The sequence below is a fragment of the Sinocyclocheilus rhinocerous genome, unplaced genomic scaffold, assembly GCF_001515625.1.
Source record: "Sinocyclocheilus rhinocerous isolate Xijiao unplaced genomic scaffold, SAMN03320098_v1.1 scaffold50, whole genome shotgun sequence".
Taxonomy (NCBI): Eukaryota; Metazoa; Chordata; class Actinopteri; order Cypriniformes; family Cyprinidae; genus Sinocyclocheilus; species Sinocyclocheilus rhinocerous.
Genome location: NW_015641057.1, coordinates 1,952,008 through 1,974,194, shown reverse-complemented (window position 1 = coordinate 1,974,194; position 22,187 = coordinate 1,952,008). Strand labels below are relative to the sequence as shown.

At 39.0% G+C, this 22,187-nt stretch overlaps 3 protein-coding genes across 5 annotated transcripts; all 3 read right to left on the bottom strand.

Moving 5' to 3' along the window:
* Nucleotides 1–797: 797 nt before the first annotated feature.
* LOC107754490 (protocadherin alpha-C2) lies at nucleotides 798–7,770 on the bottom strand. The gene is made up of 3 exons (XM_016570961.1): nucleotides 6,407–7,770; nucleotides 4,694–5,790; nucleotides 798–1,352 (listed from the first exon to the last, which is right to left on the bottom strand). The coding sequence occupies exons 1-3, from the start codon at nucleotides 7,701–7,703 to the stop codon at nucleotides 1,320–1,322; spliced, it is 2,427 nt and encodes an 808-aa protein (XP_016426447.1). The 5' UTR covers nucleotides 7,704–7,770; the 3' UTR covers nucleotides 798–1,319.
* LOC107754519 (protocadherin alpha-C2-like) lies at nucleotides 7,752–9,071 on the bottom strand. Its single transcript, XM_016570995.1, has one exon. It carries the CDS (start codon nucleotides 8,760–8,762, stop codon nucleotides 7,752–7,754), a length of 1,011 nt encoding a protein of 336 aa, XP_016426481.1. The 5' UTR covers nucleotides 8,763–9,071.
* Nucleotides 9,072–9,443: 372 nt separating this feature from the next.
* LOC107754491 (protocadherin alpha-C2-like) lies at nucleotides 9,444–21,167 on the bottom strand. 3 transcript variants are annotated; one of them, XM_016570963.1, is made up of 2 exons: nucleotides 18,632–21,167; nucleotides 9,444–9,531 (listed from the first exon to the last, which is right to left on the bottom strand). In XM_016570963.1, exons 1-2 carry the CDS (start codon nucleotides 21,020–21,022, stop codon nucleotides 9,514–9,516), a joined length of 2,409 nt encoding a protein of 802 aa, XP_016426449.1. In that variant the 5' UTR covers nucleotides 21,023–21,167; the 3' UTR covers nucleotides 9,444–9,513. The 3 variants fall into 3 exon arrangements, with proteins under 3 accessions (XP_016426449.1, XP_016426450.1, XP_016426448.1); XM_016570964.1 differs by lacking the exon at nucleotides 9,444–9,531 and adding an exon at nucleotides 9,579–10,057; XM_016570962.1 differs by lacking the exon at nucleotides 9,444–9,531 and adding an exon at nucleotides 12,568–12,719.
* Between the last annotated feature and the right edge of the window lie 1,020 nt (nucleotides 21,168–22,187).

Below are 22,187 nucleotides of genomic sequence, written 5' to 3'. Positions count from 1 at the left end.
ATAAAACCCATCCACCACCTTGAGTGCTCTTTACATTTAGCCTTATTTCAAAGATTTAATGAAGTCTGATGGTTGATCTCTGAAATATTGTGGTGTTTTTATAAAGGACAAAATGAAGGAACTCGCTGTTTAACAGTCTCTATTAGAAGTCAGTGGGTTTTTATCTGAGACAGAAATCTTGGGCATCAGGGAGAGGCTACTTAATGAATCTCCTAAACTCATCTTAGAAACCGCTGTGACCTTCAGATGTCTGCACTATGATATCACTGTGCTGTGTCTGCGTTTGTGCATTCATGAATGTCACCAGACACCACAGAGGAAGCAGTCATGATGATTTTACAGCCTGCACTACACTCTATGATCGTATTAGGAGAGATCATAACTACAATGATACTCTACACTTTCTGAGTCAGATCAGTGCTTAGATTCAACTTGATTCTTTACATACTGAAACGTAAAAATACCGACACAAACAGCAATACAGACATAATACAACACTACAGAGATAAGCAAAGACTATACGGCACCACAAATTTGCTGTGACCTCTTCTGAATACACTGGATAATACTTGCATTATTCTGAGAGAAGTTTTTATGAGATCCAAGAAAACACATAAGGCTTTATACATCCATTGCAGGGAAAGAGAAGCTTTCAGTGTCCAAATTCAGTCTAGCAAAAGCTCCACACTCCATCTCTCAACATGACTGAATCATTTAATCCTCTTTGTGCTTGTTTAATATAATTCACATTGCAAAAAAAATCCCATTTGTCATTAGTATCTACTGATTAAGAATGGTTTTTTTTTTTTGCAATTCAGTGTCCACACCAGTTCATATGATAATATTCTGTTAATAATTTATCTCCCCAATGTCTTTACCAGTCACTAAATATAACAAAGAAATATAGGGGAACTCTAACCATGCAAACATAAGCATACTGGTTTTGCAGAACAGTTTCTTTGATAAAGACATGAGCTGTGCTGTTTGAAGATATGCATGTGTGTGTGTGTGTGTGTGTGTGTGTGTGTGTGTGTGTGTGTGTGTGTGTGTGTGCGTGCTCACAGATCCAGTCCAAGTCCAATCTTGACCGGTCAGGTTTAAGAGTATCTCTTAGTATCATAGGCAAAAGATCTTCGTCATTCCTCTGGTCAGACCTGGGCAAACTCTCCAAACACTGATGTGAAGATGTAGGCATCATTCAGGGTTGGTTTCAGGGTTGTATGATGGTGCAGGGGAATATGATGGATACAGGTGGACAGACATGCAGGTTGATGGAACTTTTTTCATACATTGCTCTGGCAATATGGTTGGGAGGATCCTCAGGTGGAACTGCTGCTGGTGGTGGTGGATGCCTGTCAACGAGAAAGAAACACTGGATGTAAGAGGCTAGACTTAAGATATTACTCACTTAGTGAGAGGCCAGAATCTGAACACATCTCATGCAACCAAGGCCTGTCACTTAAAGGCTTCAGGCAAAACGGAAGGTGGAACCTTGGTTTGATTGACAGGTGACGGGGGGTGGGTTGATCAATGAGAACCATGCTCAGATATCAGGTGAGAGTGGTTGGGGTGATGCAAGGGCAGCGAGCTGAAAACTGGGTGGTTGTAATTTGTTTTGCATCACTCTGATTCATTTGTGAAGAGAAATTCAACAGAACCAGTATGTGAAATTGGAATCCACCAGTCAATTCACCAACCATTCAAACACACAAGTAGACAAACCATCCAACAAACAGGCTGAGGAGCTCATAATGATGTTTAGTAGATGAACAGTCAGTACATATATCATTAAAAACCAGATCATGCACTAGAGCCATATTTGCTAAAAAACAATCTTCCTAATCAGTGTTTAAGGGAACATTATTCTGCCACTTACTAACCCATCTGTCATTTCAAAACTTTGACTTTTTCATCTGTGGACAACAAAAAGAAAAAAAATGTCCTAGATGATTTTTTTTCAGACTATGAAAATGAATGAAAACAGACACTGTCAAGAACATTTAAAGATAATAATCACTTGGTTTTTAATATTTGTTGGGAAATTTGACAGCCTCCATTCCTTGTCACTACCATTGTCGAGAAAAAGAGCAGCATAAACATTCTTCCACAAAACAAAGAAAATCATTTGAGTTTGGAAAGACATGAGGGTGAGCAAATAATCCATTTTTACTTCTGTATGAACTTTCTTTAACTGATTAAGTAATGTATTTTGGCAGGAAAAATGTATATGAGCAACACTTTCACCCCAGCCACTGTCAATCAAACCACAGAGAATCAGTTATTATAAGCATTTCTGCTGGTCACAGGTGTCTATAAAAGGTGGGGTTTGTGAGGCTGCATAACATAATTTGTACTGAAAAAAAGTACAAGTTTAGTTTAACAATTGAGTTCCACAAGTAAAAATAAAGACTGCAAAGTTTAAATCTAGCAGCCTGTACATCTAAAAAGCTCAGATGACCAAGTGAAATGTCAAACTGAGTGTTGATGTTGACCTGTTAAAGCATTTATCTGCATCTAAACTGAACAAAACTGATTTGAATTCAGTTGTATAAACTGGCTCCTTGGCTCCTCCTACAACAGGACAGGGCAAACTCCACTGACAAAAACCACCAACCACAAAGAGAAACACACAGAGTCACATATATTTCAGTAAAGGTCAATGGGCCCTGGGATCAGGCGCTCCAGAAATCGAGAGGATGGTGAAGTCAGGGCTGCATACCTCCAGCGGGAGAGGGGACCTCGTTCATTTTGAGTACTTTAAAACGGAAACAAAAACAGAGACATACATTTCAATATTTAGCTTTCAGCACAATCATTTTGATGAATTTCACTGAACACTTTTCTGTCAACAAAACCACAATTCACATTGATCTTTACTTATTTATACCAGTCTAAGCTTGTTTTTTTTAGATCTACAGTGCACTAACAAATCAAATCAAGAAAAGACAGATAAAATGTTCTGTTGTCCTCTTTTTAAACATTGTTGTCTGAGACAGGGACTCCAGGTAACCTGCGACACAATGTGAAAAAATGTTAATGCATAACAAATGAAGCAAAACAAATTACATTATACAATTCAAAAAGAAGCACTAAGAATGAGAGCATGAGAGGAGAGACAGATTAAAATACATTGTTTACATGAAAAAAGGCTGCACAAAAAAGGGAAAAGTTAAAGACTTCCTCATTTTGTCTTTCAATGACTTACCTGTCCTTCAGGTAACACTCTCTAACAGAAGAGAACAAGTTAAACAAATGCAAAAGAAAAAAATCATGATCATACAAATAAACAAAGCTAAAAAAAAATAGCAAGTGCCTAATCAAATTCAAATTTATCATGTTCAGAAAATAAAACATTATTTAGCCATGTTCACTACATTTATGGAAAATAAATTAAAACGAAAATAAACAATTATACGTTGCTTGACGTCGCACAACAAGTGCTACTGCAAGGGATTTATGCCAATGCTAAGAAACACAGTGGACCCAACAGTTTTTGGATACTGAAGCCACACTTTAAAAAATAAAAAAAATAAAAAAATATTTTGTTCGTTTATGCAATAAAACTCATGCAAACCAAGCAGCAACTGCCAAAGTTTGACTGAACTATCCAAATATTTGTGGGGCCACTGTAGTGTGCTTTGTGTGTGTGTGTGTGTGTGTGTGTGTGTGTGTGTGCAATCTGACATGGGTATGACATACTGTAGGTATTACAACGAGAAGGTGATTATTGAGGACAATATTTCAAAAGGCTTTTTTTGAAAATCTAAAAATGCAGAAAGTTTCCTGTGAGGGGTAGGTTTAGGTGTAGGGTAATATAAAATATGATTTGTACAGTATAAAAACCATTACGCCTATGGAATGTCCACACAATTCACAAAAACAAACCTCTGTGTGTGTGTGTGTGTGTGTGTGTGTGTGAAAAAAAACTTGGAACATGGGAGACAAACATTTTAGCACAAATGTATCACAACATGGGCTTATGAACATCAGAACTGCAAGTGAAACAGCAACAGCAGGTAAGAAAAGTAGGTCAAGCAGTTCTGAGAGAGAAGCAACACATCACGCAACATGCTTGCACAAATATACATTTCATACACACACACAGACAATCTCTTTCACTGTGGCAGCTGGCTCAGCTAGAGGGAAGCTGAGAGTATATGTACAACAGGTAAGATATATGGGGCTGTAGAATTGTAGAATTAGAACAAGCACAGCAAAAACACACAAAGTACACCGTAAATTCAGTATACTTACATAGTTCTTTGCGGGTTGTAATCTAAAGCGTTACCCAAACATTTTCAAGAAGGCAATGTTCACTTCTGTCATTTTGTCTGAACAAATATAAGCATATATATTTAAAAGTGTATGTGAACTTTTAAGAAAAGAAAATGAAGTGTAACTGACTGTAAATAAAAAGAACAGTACTGGATTGAGTCCAGAAGAAAGAGAAAGAGAAAAAAATGCACATATACAAACTCTTAATGTTCAAGAGAAGATGTGCTAAGAACAACTGAAAAACACTCCCTATTGAATTTTAGCATAACTTGAAAGGCAGAAGATGAATATAAGCATCTCAGAGAGAATAGTTTGGGCTTACAAAGTGTTTGGCTAAAGGCTGAAAAGTCAAACTGTATACACTGTTGTTTGGCTTCTTTGAAGAACTAATTCAGCTGTTGACGGTATATAAGCCTACCTGTAGAGTAGAAGCAGCTGAGTCGCTGGTCTCGGTCAGTCCTGTGCTCCTCGGTATACTGGACACCATGTATCTCGCTCCCTTTGGCACAGGCTGTCTGACCACCAGCTTTCCTTTCCTCGTCTCTGCTAGAAATAAACTGTACCAGTAGGCATCGTTGGAGACCAGAGTGGAATCCGCGATGGTCGAGTTCCTCTCGCTGATCACACTGTTCCTGCACGGAGGAGCCGCTTTGCTGGGCTTCGTTTTCTGACACTTCAGCACGATGGTGACCAATATAGTGATGAGTAAAAGAAATGAAACAGAGCCCAGTCCGATCACCAGATACAGGTTTAAATCGGAGAAGATGTCATATCCCAAAGGCACCTCAGTCATGTCAGCATAGGTTTTAAGGGCGGTCTCCACCGTGGACAGTTTGATGGTGACTGTAGCAGAGAGCGCGGGCTCTCCGTTGTCCTTGGCGATCACAACCAGCTGCTGGTGGCGCGAGTCTCTGTAACTGAACATTCTCATGGTCCGGATCTCTCCGTTATATTGATCTAAGCTGAATAATGTGGCGTCAGTGTTGTGGAGGAACTGGTACGTGATTCGAGAGTTGTGCACTGAATCAGAGTCTATGGCGATGACTTTGGCTATCAGAGTTCCTTTATCGGTGGATCTCGGGATCTTTTCCTCCACCACCGAGCCGTGCGCGCGCCATGGAGACACTATAAGCGGCGTGTTGTCGTTCTGATCCATGATAATAATGTGAACGGTCACGTTACTGCTGAGCGGAGGAACGCCAGAGTCTCTGGCCTCGATGTGGAAAAGGAACTCCTTCTCTATCTCATAGTCAAACGTCTTTAGCGCGTAAAGATTCCCGTTCTCTGGGTTAATAGAGAACAGCATGGACATGGAGGTGTTCACTATTTCCTTCTCTATTATAAAATAAACTAGATACTGATTTTCATGGAGATCTGGATCTATAGCAGTTAAAGAGCTCAGTAAAGCTCCAGGCGCGTTATTCTCCATAACAGGTATCGTGTAGAATGTCTGTGGGAACTGAGGAACATTGTCGTTAACGTCCAGCAGCTCTAAAGTTATAGTTTCATTATCAGATAACGGCGGGTTGCCCCTGTCAGTCACGGTAATAGTGATGTCATATTCTGGAACCTTTTCACGGTCTAACGGTTCTGAAACTAATAATTCATAATAATTATCAGACGATTCTTTGAGCGCAAAAGGTAAATCATCAGAAATATGAATATCTACCTGTCCATTTTCTCCTGAGTCTTTATCACTCACACTAACAACTGCAATTACTGTATTTACAGCTATATCCTCTTTCACTGGACTTGAGAATGATTTTATAGAAATTTCAGGATGATTGTCATTCATATCTGTGATTAAAATCTTTACTTTACATTTCCCAGAAAGACTATTGGCTCCTTTATCTGTTGCTATAATTTCCATATCATAGATCCTGAAATCCTCATAATTAATCATCTCTTTTACTCTGATTTCACCACTGTCAGGCTTTACTTCAAATGCTGTCTGTGTTTTCTCAGATGTATACAGACTAAAAGAATAAGTGATATGTGAATTGGAGCCTTCATCTCTATCTGTCGCGTTTAATTTTACAACAAGACTTCCTATTGGTGAGTTTTCTGTTAGATTTATAGTATAACTGTCTTTATCGAATTGAGGGCTCTAAAGTTATAGTTTCATTATCAGATAACGGCGGGTTGCCCCTGTCAGTCACGGTAATAGTGATGTCATATTCTGGAACCTTTTCACGGTCTAACGGTTCTGAAACTAATAATTCATAATAATTATCAGACGATTCTTTAAGCGCAAAAGGTAAATCAACAGAAATATGAATATCTACCTGTCCATTTTCTCCTGAGTCTTTATCACTCACACTAACAACTGCAATTACTGTATTTACAGCTATATCCTCTTTCACTGGACTTGAGAATGATTTTATAGAAATTTCAGGATGATTGTCATTCATATCTGTGATTAAAATCTTTACTTTACATTTCCCAGAAAGACTATTAGCTCCTTTATCTGTTGCTATAATTTCCATATCATAGATCCTAAAATCCTCATAATTAATCATCTCTTTTACTCTGATTTCACCACTGTCAGGCTTTACTTCAAATGCTGTCTGTGTTTTCTCAGATGTATACAGACTAAAAGAATAAGTGATATGTGAATTGGAGCCTTCATCTCTATCTGTCGCGTTTAATTTTACAACAAGACTTCCTATTGGTGAGTTTTCTGTTAGATTTATAGTATAACTGTCTTTATCGAATTGAGGGGCGTTGTCATTAGTGTCCAGAACGCGCACAATAATACTAGCGGTGCCAGAGCGAGCGGGGACTCCTCCATCCACAGCAGTGAGTATCAGATTATGAATGGCCTGCTCCTCGCGATCTAAAGCTTTTTTCGATATTAAATCAGCAAATTTTGAACCATCCCTCCCTGTCTGTATTTCAATATCAAAGTTTGCACTCTCACTCAAATGATAACTTTTAATGGAATTTGAACCTATATCAGGGTCAACCGCATTACTTAGAGAAAACCTCTCGCCAACAGCAGTAGATTCAGAGACGTCCAAATTAATCGTATCCCTACGGAAGTAAGGCGCATTGTCGTTAATGTCCATTATTTCCAATTCAATGTTAAATATACGAACTGGGTTCTCAAGTATTACTTCCATTTTTAAATAACAAACTGTTTTTGATGTGCAAAGATACTCTCTGTCAATGCGCTCCAAAATAAACAGGTCTCCGCTGTCTTTGTTCACATCCAGGTATTTCTTATTTGCAAGGATATCTAACCTAATTTTTCGTCTTCCTAACGTTTGCACATCGATTCCTAAATCTGCAGCCAAATTCGCAACCACAGAGCCTACCTCCATCTCCTCCGGAATAGAATAATGGGTGACAGACGACGCCGTGTAAACCAGTGCCGAAAGCAGAAGTAATGTTGCGACGTACTTCATCATTATAGGCTGCACATCCATTCTGTCTGTTCAGCTTGTTGTCTTTGCGAGCCCAAAACACAGCTGTCCTTAACAATGATGATCGCAAATGCAACTATTAGCTCCTTTATCTGTTGCTATAATTTCCATATCATAGATCCTAAAATCCTCATAATTAATCATCTCTTTTACTCTGATTTCTCCATTGTCAGGATTCAGACTGAATGTCTGCTGTGTTTTTTCTGACGTATACAGACTAAAAGAGTAAAATATATCGGAATTCGTTCCTTCATCTTTATCAGTGGCGTTTAATTTCACTACAAGGCTTCCAATAGGCGCGTTTTCTGTTAGATTTATATTGTAACTGTCTTTATCGAATTGAGGAGCGTTGTCATTCGTATCCAAAACGCGGACAATAATGCTAGCAGTACCAGAGCGCGCGGGGACTCCTCCGTCCACAGCAGTGAGTATCAGATTATGTTTAGCTTGTTTTTCTCGGTCTAATGACTTTTTCAGTATCAAGTCAGCAAACTTAGATCCGTCTCGTCCAGTCTGAATCTCAATACTAAAATGGTCGCTTTCACTGAGATAGTATGTCTTTACCGAATTTGACCCTGTATCAGGATCTACAGCATTAGTGAGGGAAAATCTCTCTCCTATTGCTGTTGCCTCTGATATGTCTAAATGCATTGTATCTCGTCGGAAACGTGGCGCATTATCGTTTATGTCCATTATTTCAAGTTCAATATTAAACATTCGAATAGGATTCTCTAATGTGGCATCCACTTTAAGCAGACAAGTTGTGACCGATTTAATTGGGCACAAATTCTCTCTATCAATCCTTTCTAAAATGTACAGCTCCCCAGTATCTTTGTTAACGTCAAGATATTTTTTATTTGCGACGACATCCAAACGTATTTTACGTTTACTAAGGCTTTTCAAATCCAATCCCAAATCAGACACCAAATTTGCAACCACAGTCCCTTCGTCCATCTCCTCTGGAATTGTGTAGTGAGTAACAGCGGATGCTGTCTGAAATACAGCCGCAATGAATACGAAGATCGAGACGTACCTTAACCAAAGCCGTGCTTTCGGTTCCATTGTTTTGATTTTCCTTATATTGCACACAGAAAGCAGGTCCAAAGTGTTCCAAAACGTGGATTTGTTTCAAGACAATAATTCGCGCAATGACATGTAAGAAAATACAACTGGACCAATAAATGAAAGAGTGAATAGTCCTGCCTGAAAGAACGAAAGACTGCAATGTTGCCCACAAATGAAGAATCCGCAATGGCGACGACGGCGGCAGTATGACTAGAAAAGTGTTTTCTTGGTGGACAGCGACTCTATGCGCACAGGAGTGAGGAGTGCAATGTAAAGAGTAGCATTAGAAAAGTGTAACATTAGAAAAGTATTTTAAAATATTTCACGTTGGTTAAGGTATGAATCAAAAACTTTAAAATAAAATGAAAGAAAAAGTCAGAATACCTATAATAAAGCATTTCGTATATGCAAACCAAAGCAAATGACAAGTGCAAGTCGGGTAATTTACAAAACAGTGTGCCAATAAAAATGCTTTATGTCAAAGGTGATTAACGCAAGCAACAAGTCTCCTAACTGAACGCGACAAAAATGTAGAGGTTTAATGCAGCTGAATTATCTCCGAACAATAAATAACTGCATTGCAATGCGTAAAATTGATGCAAAATATTACTTGTCTCCTGAGCGGATTTATTGACAAGTACAAGCAAAATAAATGCAAATACGCAAAGTTAAACCTAAAAGAACAATTTACTTCACCAGGAAGAAAAGATCCGTAGATTTTATTTGACTTTTTTATTATTATTATTCACTATGTGGCAGTGCTTACCTGTAGAGTAGAAGCAGCTGAGTCGCTGGTCTCGGTCAGTCCTGTCTGTTCAGCTTGTTGTCTTTGCGAGCCCAAAACACAGCTGTCCTTAACAATGATGATCGCAAATGCAAGGCATTCAGCAGAATCAAATATTGACTTAGTTTCCACCTGCGTTCTACAGAAGTGTCACAGCGTTAGTCAATGCAGAAAGCCAGCAGAAGCACTTGCATCCCCGCACGCTTTTATAAAGACTCGCTGGTGAGCATGAACTGTCATGGCGACTACAAAATAAATAAATAAATAAATAAATGTAAATTGACGTTTTTGTTGGGGCACAGCGACCCGTTGCGCATGTTTTGAAGAATTACCACAAATATATAAAATAAATTCAAAATAACATTCGTAACTCATTTTCGTCATCAGAGCGGAAATGTGTCAACTAAAAATATGAGAACTCAGTCGAAATGAAATAACAGAGCACTACGTTATTTTAAATAAATACTGAACTTTAAATTCAAATGTATTTTTATGCAGTTCAAGTTACCTGTAGAGTAGAAGCAGCAGAGTCGCTGGTCTCGGTCAGTCCTGTGCTCCTCGGTATACTGGACACCATGTATCTCGCTCCCTTTGGCACAGGCTGTCTGACCACCAGCTTTCCTTTCCTCGTCTCTGCTAGAAATAAACTGTACCAGTAGGCATCGTTGGAGACCAGAGTGGAATCCGCGATGGTCGAGTTCCTCTCGCTGATCACACTGTTCCTGCACGGAGGAGCCGCTTTGCTGGGCTTCGTTTTCTGACACTTCAGCACGATGGTGACCAATATAGTGATGAGTAAAAGAAATGAAACAGAGCCCAGTCCGATCACCAGATACAGGTTTAAATCGGAGAAGATGTCATATCCCAAAGGCACCTCAGTCATGTCAGCATAGGTTTTAAGGGCGGTCTCCACCGTGGACAGTTTGATGGTGACTGTAGCAGAGAGCGCGGGCTCTCCGTTGTCCTTGGCGATCACAACCAGCTGCTGGTGGCGCGAGTCTCTGTAACTGAACATTCTCATGGTCCGGATCTCTCCGTTATATTGATCCAAGCTGAATAATGTCGCGTCAGTGTTGTGGAGAAACTGGTACGTGATTCGAGAGTTGTGCACTGAATCAGAGTCTATGGCGATGACTTTGGCTATCAGAGTTCCTTTATCGGTGGATCTCGGGATCTTTTCCTCCACCACCGAGCCGTGCGCGCGCCATGGAGACACTATAAGCGGCGTGTTGTCGTTCTGATCCATGATAATAATGTGAACGGTCACGTTACTGCTGAGCGGAGGAACGCCAGAGTCTCTGGCCTCGATGTGGAAAAGGAATTCCTTCTCTATCTCATAGTCAAAAGTCTTTAGCGCGTAAAGATTCCCGTTCTCTGGGTTAATTGAGAACAGCATGGACATGGATGGTCTAACGGTTCTGAAACTAATAATTCATAATAATTATCAGATGACTCTTTGAGCGCAAAAGGTAAATCATCAGAAATATGAATATCTACCTGTCCATTTACTCCTGAGTCTTTATCACTCACACTAACAACTGCAATTACTGTATTTACAGCTATATCCTCTTTCACTGGACTTGAGAATGATTTCATAGAAATGTCAGGATGATTGTCATTCATATCTGTGACTAAAATCTTTACCTTACATTTTCCAGAGAGACTATTGGCTCCTTTATCTGTTGCTATAATTTCCATATCATAGATCCTGAAATCCTCATAATTAATCATCTCTTTTACTCTAATTTCTCCATTGTCAGGATTCAGACTGAATGTCTGCTGTGTTTTCTCTGATGTATACAAACTATAGGAGTAAATTATATTTGAATTGGAGCCTTCATCTTTATCTGTCGCGTTTAATTTCACTACAAGGCTTCCAATAGGTGCGTTTTCTGTTAGATTTATAGTATAACTGTCTTTATCGAATTGAGGGGCGTTGTCATTAGTGTCCAGAACGCGCACAATAATGCTAGCAGTGCCAGAGCGCGCGAGGACTCCTCCATCCACAGCAGTGAGTATCAGATTATGTGAAGCTTGTTTTTCTCTGTCTAAAGGCTTTTTCAGAATTAAATCAGCAAATTTGGACCCATCCCTTCCTGTTTGTATTTCAATGTCAAAATGTTCGCTCTCACTCAAATAATAAGTTTTAATCGAATTCGGTCCAATATCAGGATCCACCGCATTACTGAGCGAGAATCTCTCCCCAGCTGATGTAGATTCTGATATATCCAAACGGATCGTATCCCTCCAAAACTTGGGAGCATTATCATTGATATCTGTAATTTCAATTTCAATATTAAACATTCGAACAGGATTCTCGAGTATCACTTCCATTTTGATAAAACACGTCGCTGTTTTAACACTGCAAAGATACTCTCTGTCCATCTTTTCTAAAATAAAGAGCTCTCCGGTTTCTTTGTTGACATCCAGATACTTTTTGTTAGATCTAATATCGAGTCGCATTTGTCGTCTGCTGAGTGTTTTCACATCCAGTCCCAAATCTGATGCCAAATTAGCGACAACGGAGCCTTCCTCCATTTCTTCTAGGATGGAATAATGTGTAACAGCGGACGATGTGTCCAAAATAGCGGAGAAAAACAGAAGGACTGTTACATACCTCCAAAACTGTGACTTTACGCGTCCCTCCATTCTGCAACATTTGAGATATTTATATTCCTCGCGATCATGAAATTGGTTGAGAAACGAATGGCGCACAGAGCGAAGCTCTTGTCATGGCGCGTTCTTTGTGCGCTTTCCTCCTATGGAAATATGTCATGATGAATGTGATTATGACCAAAAGCGTTTACTTAGAGAACAGCGACGCTCAGTGAGTTTGATCTGAACATACACAATAAGAAAGGAACAGCCTTTCTTACAATAAGTATTTTTTATATATTTTTTTTTTCGCGTTATTTGTATGTTATGATTCTTTTTCCTGTTTTAATGGATGCCAAGACAATATGTGATAACAGATAAAGAGCCTCAAAATATAAAAAAACACGGATAATTAAAAAAAAATGTATTACAATATAAGAGGAGAAAAGTATCTTGTATTTTCTCAGCCTGACAAATACTGCAGCATGAACCCCGTCTAATTTTACATCCTGAAAAGAAATTGTGCGTGAACCGTCGTGAAAATCTCTCTTAGATTATTGAGTGGATTGTTTTACCTGTAGAGTAGAAGCAGCTGAGTCGCTGGTCTCCTGTCAGTCACGGTAATAGTGATGTCATATTCTGGAACCTTTTCACGGTCTAACGGTTCTGAAACTAATAATTCATAATAATTGTCAGACGATTCTTTGAGCGCAAAAGGTAAATCATCAGAAATATGAATATCTACCTGTCCATTTTCTCCTGAGTCTTTATCACTCACACTAACAACTGCAATTACTGTATTTACAGCTATATCCTCTTTCACTGGACTTGAGAATGATTTTATAGAAATTTCAGGATGATTGTCATTCATATCTGTGATTAAAATCTTTACTTTACATTTCCCAGAAAGACTATTGGCTCCTTTATCTGTTGCTATAATTTCCATATCATAGATCCTGAAATCCTCATAATTAATCATCTCTTTTACTCTGATTTCACCATTGTCAGGATTCAGACTGAATGTCTGCTGCGTTTTCTCTGAAGTGTATAAACTATATGAATAAAGTATATCTGAATTTGAGCTCTCGTCTTTATCTGTCGCGTTTAATTTCACTACAAGACTTCCAATTGGTGCGTTTTCTGTTAGATTTATAGTATAACTGTCTTTATCGAATTGAGGGGCGTTGTCATTAGTGTCCAGAACGCGCACAATAATGCTAGCAGTGCCAGAGCGCGCGGGGACTCCTCCATCCACAGCAGTGAGTATCAGATTATGAACTGTTTGCTCCTCACGGTCCAAAGCTTTCGTCAAAATTAAATCGGCAAATTTCGATCCATCTCTTCCTGTCTGTATTTCGATGCTGAAATGAGTACTATCACTTAAGTAATACGACTTCACGGAATTACTTCCGATATCTGGGTCGAAAGCATTGTTCAAAGAAAACCTCTCCCCAGCTGAAGCAGACTCTGATATATCCAAGTGCATTGTGTCTCTCCTAAAATGTGGTGCATTATCATTGATATCAATTATTTCTATTTCAATATTAAACATTCGAATTGGGTTTTCTATTGCAGCATCTAGCTTCAGAAAGCAGGTTAATTTGGAATTGCAGAGATGTTCTCTGTCTATCTTCTGTACGACATACAGCTCTCCGGTTTCTTTGTTAATATCAAGATATTTTTTAGATGCGATCGGGTCCAAACGCATCTTCCGTCTGTTTAACGTTTTAACATCCAACCCTAGATCAGCTGCTAGATTTGCAACCACGGATCCTTCCTCCATTTCCTCAGGGATAGAATAGTGAGTTACTGTAGACACTGGCTTTAAGGATGCGGAGAGAAGAAGACACATCCAAACGTACCTTAAAATCTGGTTCGGGGCTCTCACAATGGAATCCATAGTTTGTGAGCTCGGTGTAGACCTACTATTCCCGGTTCAAAACGTAACCTGTCTTTAAAACCGACTTAGCACTGTAAAGTAAATAGAAATAATGAAGTGTTCAACCTTAAATGAAAGAACGGATTGTATAGCGAACGATGGCTGCAGCGTTGTCTGTACAATAAACAGTCATGTCGACGATGACTGTTATATATTGCCAGATATGTTTTAAAGGCGAACAGCGACTCTCTGCGCACAAAGGAGAGGGGTGCACATTAATGCGCACAGGAACGAATTGCATCCATGAAGAAAGAATAATCTATATTTTAAAAAGTGTTTTTAAATGAACTGAGCATTACTATAAACATAAAATAAGTTTTAAAAACTCAATCATTCTTCACTGTTTTTCCTGTAAAAGCAAAAATTTAAAGATAATCACAGTTCCAAATGTTTAATTAAAAATATGTGTTAAAATTAGAACATTTTTAGAAGTGCCGCAACAATACGAAAGAGTTAAATAATATGACAATTTACTGATGAAGAAAATATCTGAGCCTACCTTGGTACGTGATTCGAGAGTTGTGCACTGAATCAGAGTCTATGGCGATGACTTTGGCTATCAGAGTTCCTTTATCGGTGGATCTCGGGATCTTTTCCTCCACCACCGAGCCGTGCGCGCGCCATGGAGACACTATAAGCGGCGTGTTGTCGTTCTGATCCATGATAATAATGTGAACGGTCACGTTACTGCTGAACGGAGGAACACCAGAGTCTCTGGCCTCGATGTGGAAAAGGAACTCCTTCTCTATCTCATAGTCAAACGTCTTTAGCGCGTAAAGATTCCCGTTCTCTGGGTTAATAGAGAACAGCATGGACATGGAGGTGTTCACTATTTCCTTCTCTATTATAAAATAAACTAGATACTGATTTTCATGGAGATCTGGATCTATAGCAGTTAAAGAGCTCAGTAAAGCTCCAGGCGCGTTATTCTCCATAACAGGTATCGTGTAGAATGTCTGTGGGAACTGAGGAACATTGTCGTTAACGTCCAGCAGCTCTAAAGTTATAGTTTCATTATCAGATAACGGCGGGTTGCCCCTGTCAGTCACGGTAATAGTGATGTCATATTCTGGAACCTTTTCACGGTCTAACGGTTCTGAAACTAATAATTCATAATAATTATCAGATGATTCTTTGAGCGCAAAAGGTAAATCATCTGAAATATGAATATCTACCTGCCCATTTTCTCCTGAGTCTTTATCACTCACACTAACAACTGCAATTACTGTATTTACAGGTACATCCTCTTTCACTGGACTCTGAAATGACTTAATCGAAATTTTTGGGTGATTGTCATTCATGTCAGTAATTATAATGGATAATTTGCATTGACCGGATAATGGATGAGTTCCTTTATCTAATGCTATAACCTCCATATCGTAAATTCTAAAGTCTTCATAATTAACCATCTCCTTCACTCTAATTTCACCACTATCAGGATTTAAACTAAAAGCTTGCTGTGTCTTCTCTGATGTATACAGACTAAATGAATACACAAGGTCAGCATTAGAACCCTCATCTAGATCTGTTGCATTTAATTTAACAACCAGGTTGCCTATGGGTGAGTTTTCAGTTAAATTGATGGTGTAGCTCTCCTGATCAAATTTAGGGGCGTTGTCATTTGTATCCAACACCCGAACGATGATACTAGCCGTACCTGAACGCGGAGGGACTCCGCCATCCACTGCTGTCAGTATCAGATTATGAACTGCTTGGGTTTCACGATCTAAAGCCTTTTTTAAAATTAAGTCCGCAAATTTGGAGCCGTCCCTCCCAGAGTGAATTTCAATATCAAAGTGCTCGTTCTGGCTCAGATAATATGTTTTAACTGAATTGGAACCGACATCAGAATCCACTGAATTACTGACAGAAAATCGTTCATCAGCTGGTGTAGATTCAGTGATATCTAAATTGATTGTGTCTCGTCGAAATTGAGGGTTATTGTCATTGATATCTGTGATTTCTAGTTCTATGTAAAATATTCGCACAGGGTTCTCCACAATAACTTCCAGTTTTAGAAAACAAGTCGTACTCGTTTTGAGAGGACACAGATGTTCACGATCAATTTTCTCTAGTATGTACAGCTCGCCCCTGTCTTTGTTTATGGCAAGGTATTTCTTGTTAGCAATAACATCTAGTCGGACGTTTCGTTTAATCAAAGTCTGTACATCAAGTCCCAAATCAGTGGCTAAATTTGCCACGACAGATCCCACTTCCATCTCCTCTGGAATAGAATAGTGAGTAACAGCCAGAGCCGACTGAAGAAACACCGATAAAAGAAAAGACAGCGCCACATACCTTCTCCATGACCGGGTGTTCAAATCTAAATCCATTGTCTGATCAAATGCTTATGATGCAAGGACGAAGCAGTTCATGCAGCAACAAAGAATTGGATCTGACTCCAAAAATGAGTTGCAGAAAAAAAAAACTGTTAGTGAAGGGATAAAATATAAAACGTTTCCTCCATGTAAACCGCAATATTTTGTCTAAAGTCAGACAGACGCAGAAAACAAGGCTTCATTGCAAAATGGCCAACTGTGATAGTGACGTTGAAATTACGCTCGCAGTGATGTACAATTTGTGAGACTACAGCGCCACTTGGTGCGCACACACACTGAGGTGCCTTGAAAATTGTACACAGGTAATGTTAAAATATGCACTAACATTGACAATTTATTATTGAACTTTTTTTACATTGCCTAAAAAATAAAAGTAAAATTATTGAAATATTCTTACCTCAGAATGTGTGCTTCATAAGTCATAATACATGGGCAAAAAATAATAATCAAAATGTAGACTATAAAAGTGATCTCACCTGTAGAGTAGAAGCAGCTGAGTCGCTGGTCTCGGTCAGTCACGGTAATAGTGATGTCATATTCTGGAACCTTTTCACGGTCTAACGGTTCTGAAACTAATAATTCATAATAATTATCAGACGATTCTTTGAGCGCAAAAGGTAAATCAACAGAAATATGAATATCTACCTGTCCATTTTCTCCTGAGTCTTTATCACTCACACTAACAACTGCAATTATTGTATTTACAGGTACATCCTCTTTAACAGGGCCAGAAAATGATTTGATGGAAATTAGAGGATGATTATCGTTCATGTCTGTGATTAAAATAGTTAGTTTACATTTTCCAGAGAGACTATTAGATCCTTTATCAGTTGCTATTATCTCCATATCATAGATTTTGAAATCTTCATAATTAATAATATCTTTAACTCGAATTTCACCCGTTTCTGAATTCAAATTGAACGTCTCTTGCGTTTTCTCGGAGGTATATAAACTGAATGTGTATGTTATTTCGGAATTTGACCCTTCATCCAAATCTGTTGCATTTAACTTAACAACAAGGCTTCCTACTGGAGAATTTTCATTTAAATGTACAGTATAGCTGTCTTTATCGAACTGTGGGGCGTTGTCATTAGTGTCTAGCACTTGGACAATAATATTAGCTGTCCCAGAGCGCGAAGGCACTCCGCCATCTACAGCAGTAAGAATCAGATTATGAACTGCTTGTTCTTCGCGATCTAATGCTTTTTTCAGTACCAAATCAGCTAGCTTAGATCCATCTCGACCAGACTGTATTTCGATAGTAAAATGATCACTTTCGCCAAGATAGTAAGTCTTAATTGAATTAGATCCGATGTCTGAGTCCACTGCATTGTTCAGTGAGAAACGCTCGCCGGCTGGTGTCGATTCAGAAATGTCTAAATGCATGACATCTCGTCGAAAGTGGGGCGCATTGTCGTTGATATCTAATATTTCTAGTTCAATGTTGAACATCCTAATTGGATTTTCGATTGTAGCGTCGAGCTTTAGAAAACAAGAATTTGTAGTTTTGGATGGGCAGAGATATTCTCTGTCTATCCTTTCGACGATAAATAACTCTCCTGTTTCTTTATTTACATCCAGATATTTTTTATTTGCTATCACATCTAGGCGCATCTTGCGTTTGGTCAGACTCTGTATATCCAAACCAAGATCAGTGGCTAAATTTGCAACAACAGATCCTACCTCCATTTCCTCTGGAATAGAATAGTGAGTAACGCCAAATGCTGGGTTTAATAAGGCAAAAATAATCAGGAATAACAAAACGTACCTTCTCCATTTCTGTGCGATCATAAACGGTTCCATTTTTTATTTAGGATACAAGTCCAATATAATCCAAACAAGCAATAAAAAAACTGACAATGAAATACACGGAGGAACAAAGAGACGTGCAAAGAGAGGATCACTCTACCAGCTATAGACTGTGACGTAACATTATGGTGATCAATAAGTAATTTCCATCGTGTGTATTGCTAGACAACAGCGACACTTTGTGTATAATCTAAAAACATCACATTTAATATAGAGCCAGCTCAGCTGAATTAGATTATAATAAAGAGTGAATGCTGAACATATTATTCGTGGGAATTAAATGTGATGAATATTATACATTTGATTTGTCACCTTGATTTAAAAAGCATATACACAACAAAATAGTATGTAAATGAGATTTTCATTAATAGTTTTACTACAGTTTAATAGTTTTTCTTACCTGTAGAGTAGAAGCAGCTGAGTCGCTGGTCTCGGTCAGTCCTGTGCTCCTCGGTATACTGGACACCATGTATCTCGCTCCCTTTGGCACAGGCTGTCTGACCACCAGCTTTCCTTTCCTCGTCTCTGCTAGAAATAAACTGTACCAGTAGGCATCGTTGGAGACCAGAGTGGAATCCGCGATGGTCGAGTTCCTCTCGCTGATCACACTGTTCCTGCACGGAGGAGCCGCTTTGCTGGGCTTCGTTTTCTGACACTTCAGCACGATGGTGACCAATATAGTGATGAGTAAAAGAAATGAAACAGAGCCCAGTCCGATCACCAGATACAGGTTTAAATCGGAGAAGATGTCATATCCCAAAGGCACCTCAGTCATGTCAGCATAGGTTTTAAGGGCGGTCTCCACCGTGGACAGTTTGATGGTGACTGTAGCAGAGAGCGCGGGCTCTCCGTTGTCCTTGGCGATCACAACCAGCTGCTGGTGGCGCGAGTCTCTGTAACTGAACATTCTCGTGGTCCGGATCTCTCCGTTATATTGATCCAAGCTGAATAATGTGGCGTCAGTGTTGTGGAGGAACTGGTACGTGATTCGAGAGTTGTGCACTGAATCAGAGTCTATGGCGATGACTTTGGCTATCAGAGTTCCTTTATCGGTGGATCTCGGGATCTTTTCCTCCACCACCGAGCCGTGCGCGCGCCATGGAGACACTATAAGCGGCGTGTTGTCGTTCTGATCCATGATAATAATGTGAACGGTCACGTTACTGCTGAACGGAGGAACACCAGAGTCTCTGGCCTCGATGTGGAAAAGGAACTCCTTCTCTATCTCATAGTCAAACGTCTTTAGCGCGTAAAGATTCCCGTTCTCTGGGTTAATGGAGAACAGCATGGACATGGAGGTGTTCACTATTTCCTTCTCTATAATAAAATAGACTAGATACTGATTTTCATGGAGATCTGGGTCTATAGCAGTTAAAGAGCTCAGTAAAGCTCCAGGCGCGTTATTCTCCATAACAGGTATCGTGTAGAATGTCTGTGGGAACTGCGGTGCGTTATCATTGACATCTAGCAAGTGGACTGTTATAGTTTCATTATCAGATAAGCGAGGATTCCCTTTATCCGTCACAACCAACATGATCTCATATTCTGGGACAAGTTCACGATCTAACGGTTCTGACACCAATAACTCATAGAGGTAGTCTGAGGTTTGGTTTAAAAGAAATGGTAAGGATTTGTTCATTGTCAGATTTACCTTACCGTTATCCCCCGTGTCTCTGTCACTGACACCCACCAGAGCTATAACAGAGCCGACTGGGATGTTTTCCTCCACGGTATTCTTAAGAGATTTTATGGTTATCTCGGGATAGTTATCGTTCATATCCTTAACATACACAGTCACTCTGCATTGACCGGATAGAGGAACGGGGCCATTGTCTTTAGCCTCAAGAAACATCTCAAATATTTTCAGATCTTCATAATCAATGGTGCCCTTAACTGCAATTTCGCCAGTTTTTGAATTCAGCCAGAACATCTCCTGCGTTTTCTCAGAAGTGTAAAGCGTAAATGAGTATGTAAGGTCAGCGTTTGGGCCTTCATCAGCATCAGTAGCGTTTAATTTAATAACAACAGTACCGGCTGGAGAATTTTCGCTCATATTCAGAGAATAAACTGCCTGATCAAACTGAGGGGCGTTGTCATTTGTATCTTGGACGCGCACAATAATACTAGCTGTGCCCGAGCGCGCAGGGACTCCGCCATCGATTGCAGTGAGTATCAGATTATGAACAGCCTTCTCTTCCCTATCTAAAGCCTTCATGAGAACCAAATCGACATATTTTGTACCGTCACTACCAGAATGTATATCAACAGTGAAATGTTCACTTTCACTTAATTTATAGGTCTTGACTGTATTGGCACCAACGTCTGGGTCAAAGGCATTGGGCAAAGAAAATCTTTCCCCCGGTGTTGCGGACTCTGAGACATCCAATTCAATCTTATCTCGCCGGAAATGAGGAGCATTATCGTTAATGTCTGTGATGCCCAATTCAATATTGAAAATACGCAATGGGCTTTCAATTATTAGGTCTAATTTTAAAAAGCACGTCATAGTTTTCGTATTACAAAGAGATTCCCTGTCCATTTTCTCAACAATAAATAGCTCGCCAGTTCTTTTATTAATATCAAGATATTTGTTGTTATGGAAAATATCAAGTTTTACCTCTCGCTGTGCTAGTCCACTAACATCCAGCCCTAAATCAGCGGCTAGATTTGCAACGACTGACCCGCGCTCCATCTCCTCCGGTATGGAATATCGCGTGACAGACAAAGCCGTTTCCCATGTTGCCCAAAGTACAAAGAAAAACGGAACCCACCGTCCAACTGGCTTCATCATCAATTCCAGCAAAAGACACAAAATCACTCAGAAAATATCAGTCAGATGGAGTTACCAGTCGTGTTACTCCTTAAAAATCCCTGTTCAGTCTTCCTTGTAAAAATATTCCTGTAATGAATTAAAAACGCTCCTGCTGAAAAGGACGCTGTTCTCAGGACCACCAGACTTCGGGTAAATGACTGCGTCCCTTTAAATGAAGCCTGTGTGTCATTTACTGGCCAACAGCGACGCGCTGAGACATAGACAAGAACTGCATATTCACTGAATTAAAGTAATAAATAGAAGAAATGCTCTTGCAAATCGTTTTATAGTCTTTTATTATTCATCATTGAAAATTATCTAAGCCATTTGTCTGTATTAAACGTAGATCAATGAACTTCCCTGTCTCTCTCCCTCTGTGTGTGCGTGCATGTGTGTAGCTTGTGTGCTTCTCTTTATTCTCCATATTTATTCTCCATTCTCTATATTTTATTATGGTGACACTGCATAAAATGTTATGAAATGCTTTGAATACTTGACATTTATTATTATTATTATTATTGTTGTTGTTGTTATTTTGTATTTAATAATAATAATAATTATTATTATTATTTAGTTATTATTATGAATATTATTATTATTAATATTCGCAATTAATTATTTGACAGCACTAATTATTAATAATATTATTATTATTATATATTTTATTTTTTTGACAGGGATGCTACAGAATAACAGTTACATCATATTTCATGCAACAAAGGCTCAGAGCAGACTAGTAGATGATTTTACAGTGATTTTATTTTATTTTATTTCTGATCCATCAATGCATGTCAATATAAAAATGTAATGGATTTAATAGTTGATTAATTTAATTTAATCTGAAATACACAAAATACTTTTTTGGCTAAATAGAGCAACATAATTTCAGCTTCAGAATCTCACATGCCTGCAGCTGCTAAATGAACTTCTGCTAAGTACAATGGCTGAGAGAATATAACAGCTGGATGCTTATGTTCTTTACAGCATTTTTTGACTTGCCTCTCTTTCTGTGAACTGTGGCTGTTTCAACACATCCTCTTTTCTCTTTCTTCTAGGACTGGATGCCAGTCAGATGAATTCATGCTCACTTGAAGATTTGAAGATTTATGGACCAGAGATCTGCACTGGGAATTAAATTATTGTA

Bases quoted from the DNA above. Each gene is read 5' to 3' on its own strand.
- LOC107754490 (XM_016570961.1), bottom strand. From the start codon at position 7,703: ATGGATGTGCAGCCTATAATGATGAAGTACGTCGCAACATTACTTCTG. The intron at 5,791-6,406 runs CTGATAATGAAA...ACCCGCCGTTAT, and splicing joins CAGGGGCAACCCGCCGTTAT to CTGATAATGAAACTATAACT. The intron at 1,353-4,693 runs GTAGGCTTATAT...TCTCGTTGACAG, and splicing joins CAGCTGCTTCTACTCTACAG to GCATCCACCACCACCAGCAG.
- LOC107754519 (XM_016570995.1), bottom strand. From the start codon at position 8,762: ATGGAACCGAAAGCACGGCTTTGGTTAAGGTACGTCTCGATCTTCGTA.
- LOC107754491 (XM_016570962.1), bottom strand. From the start codon at position 21,022: ATGATGAAGCCAGTTGGACGGTGGGTTCCGTTTTTCTTTGTACTTTGG. The intron at 12,720-18,631 runs GTAAGAAAAACT...TCTACTCTACAG, and splicing joins CAGCTGCTTCTACTCTACAG to GTAAAACAATCCACTCAATA.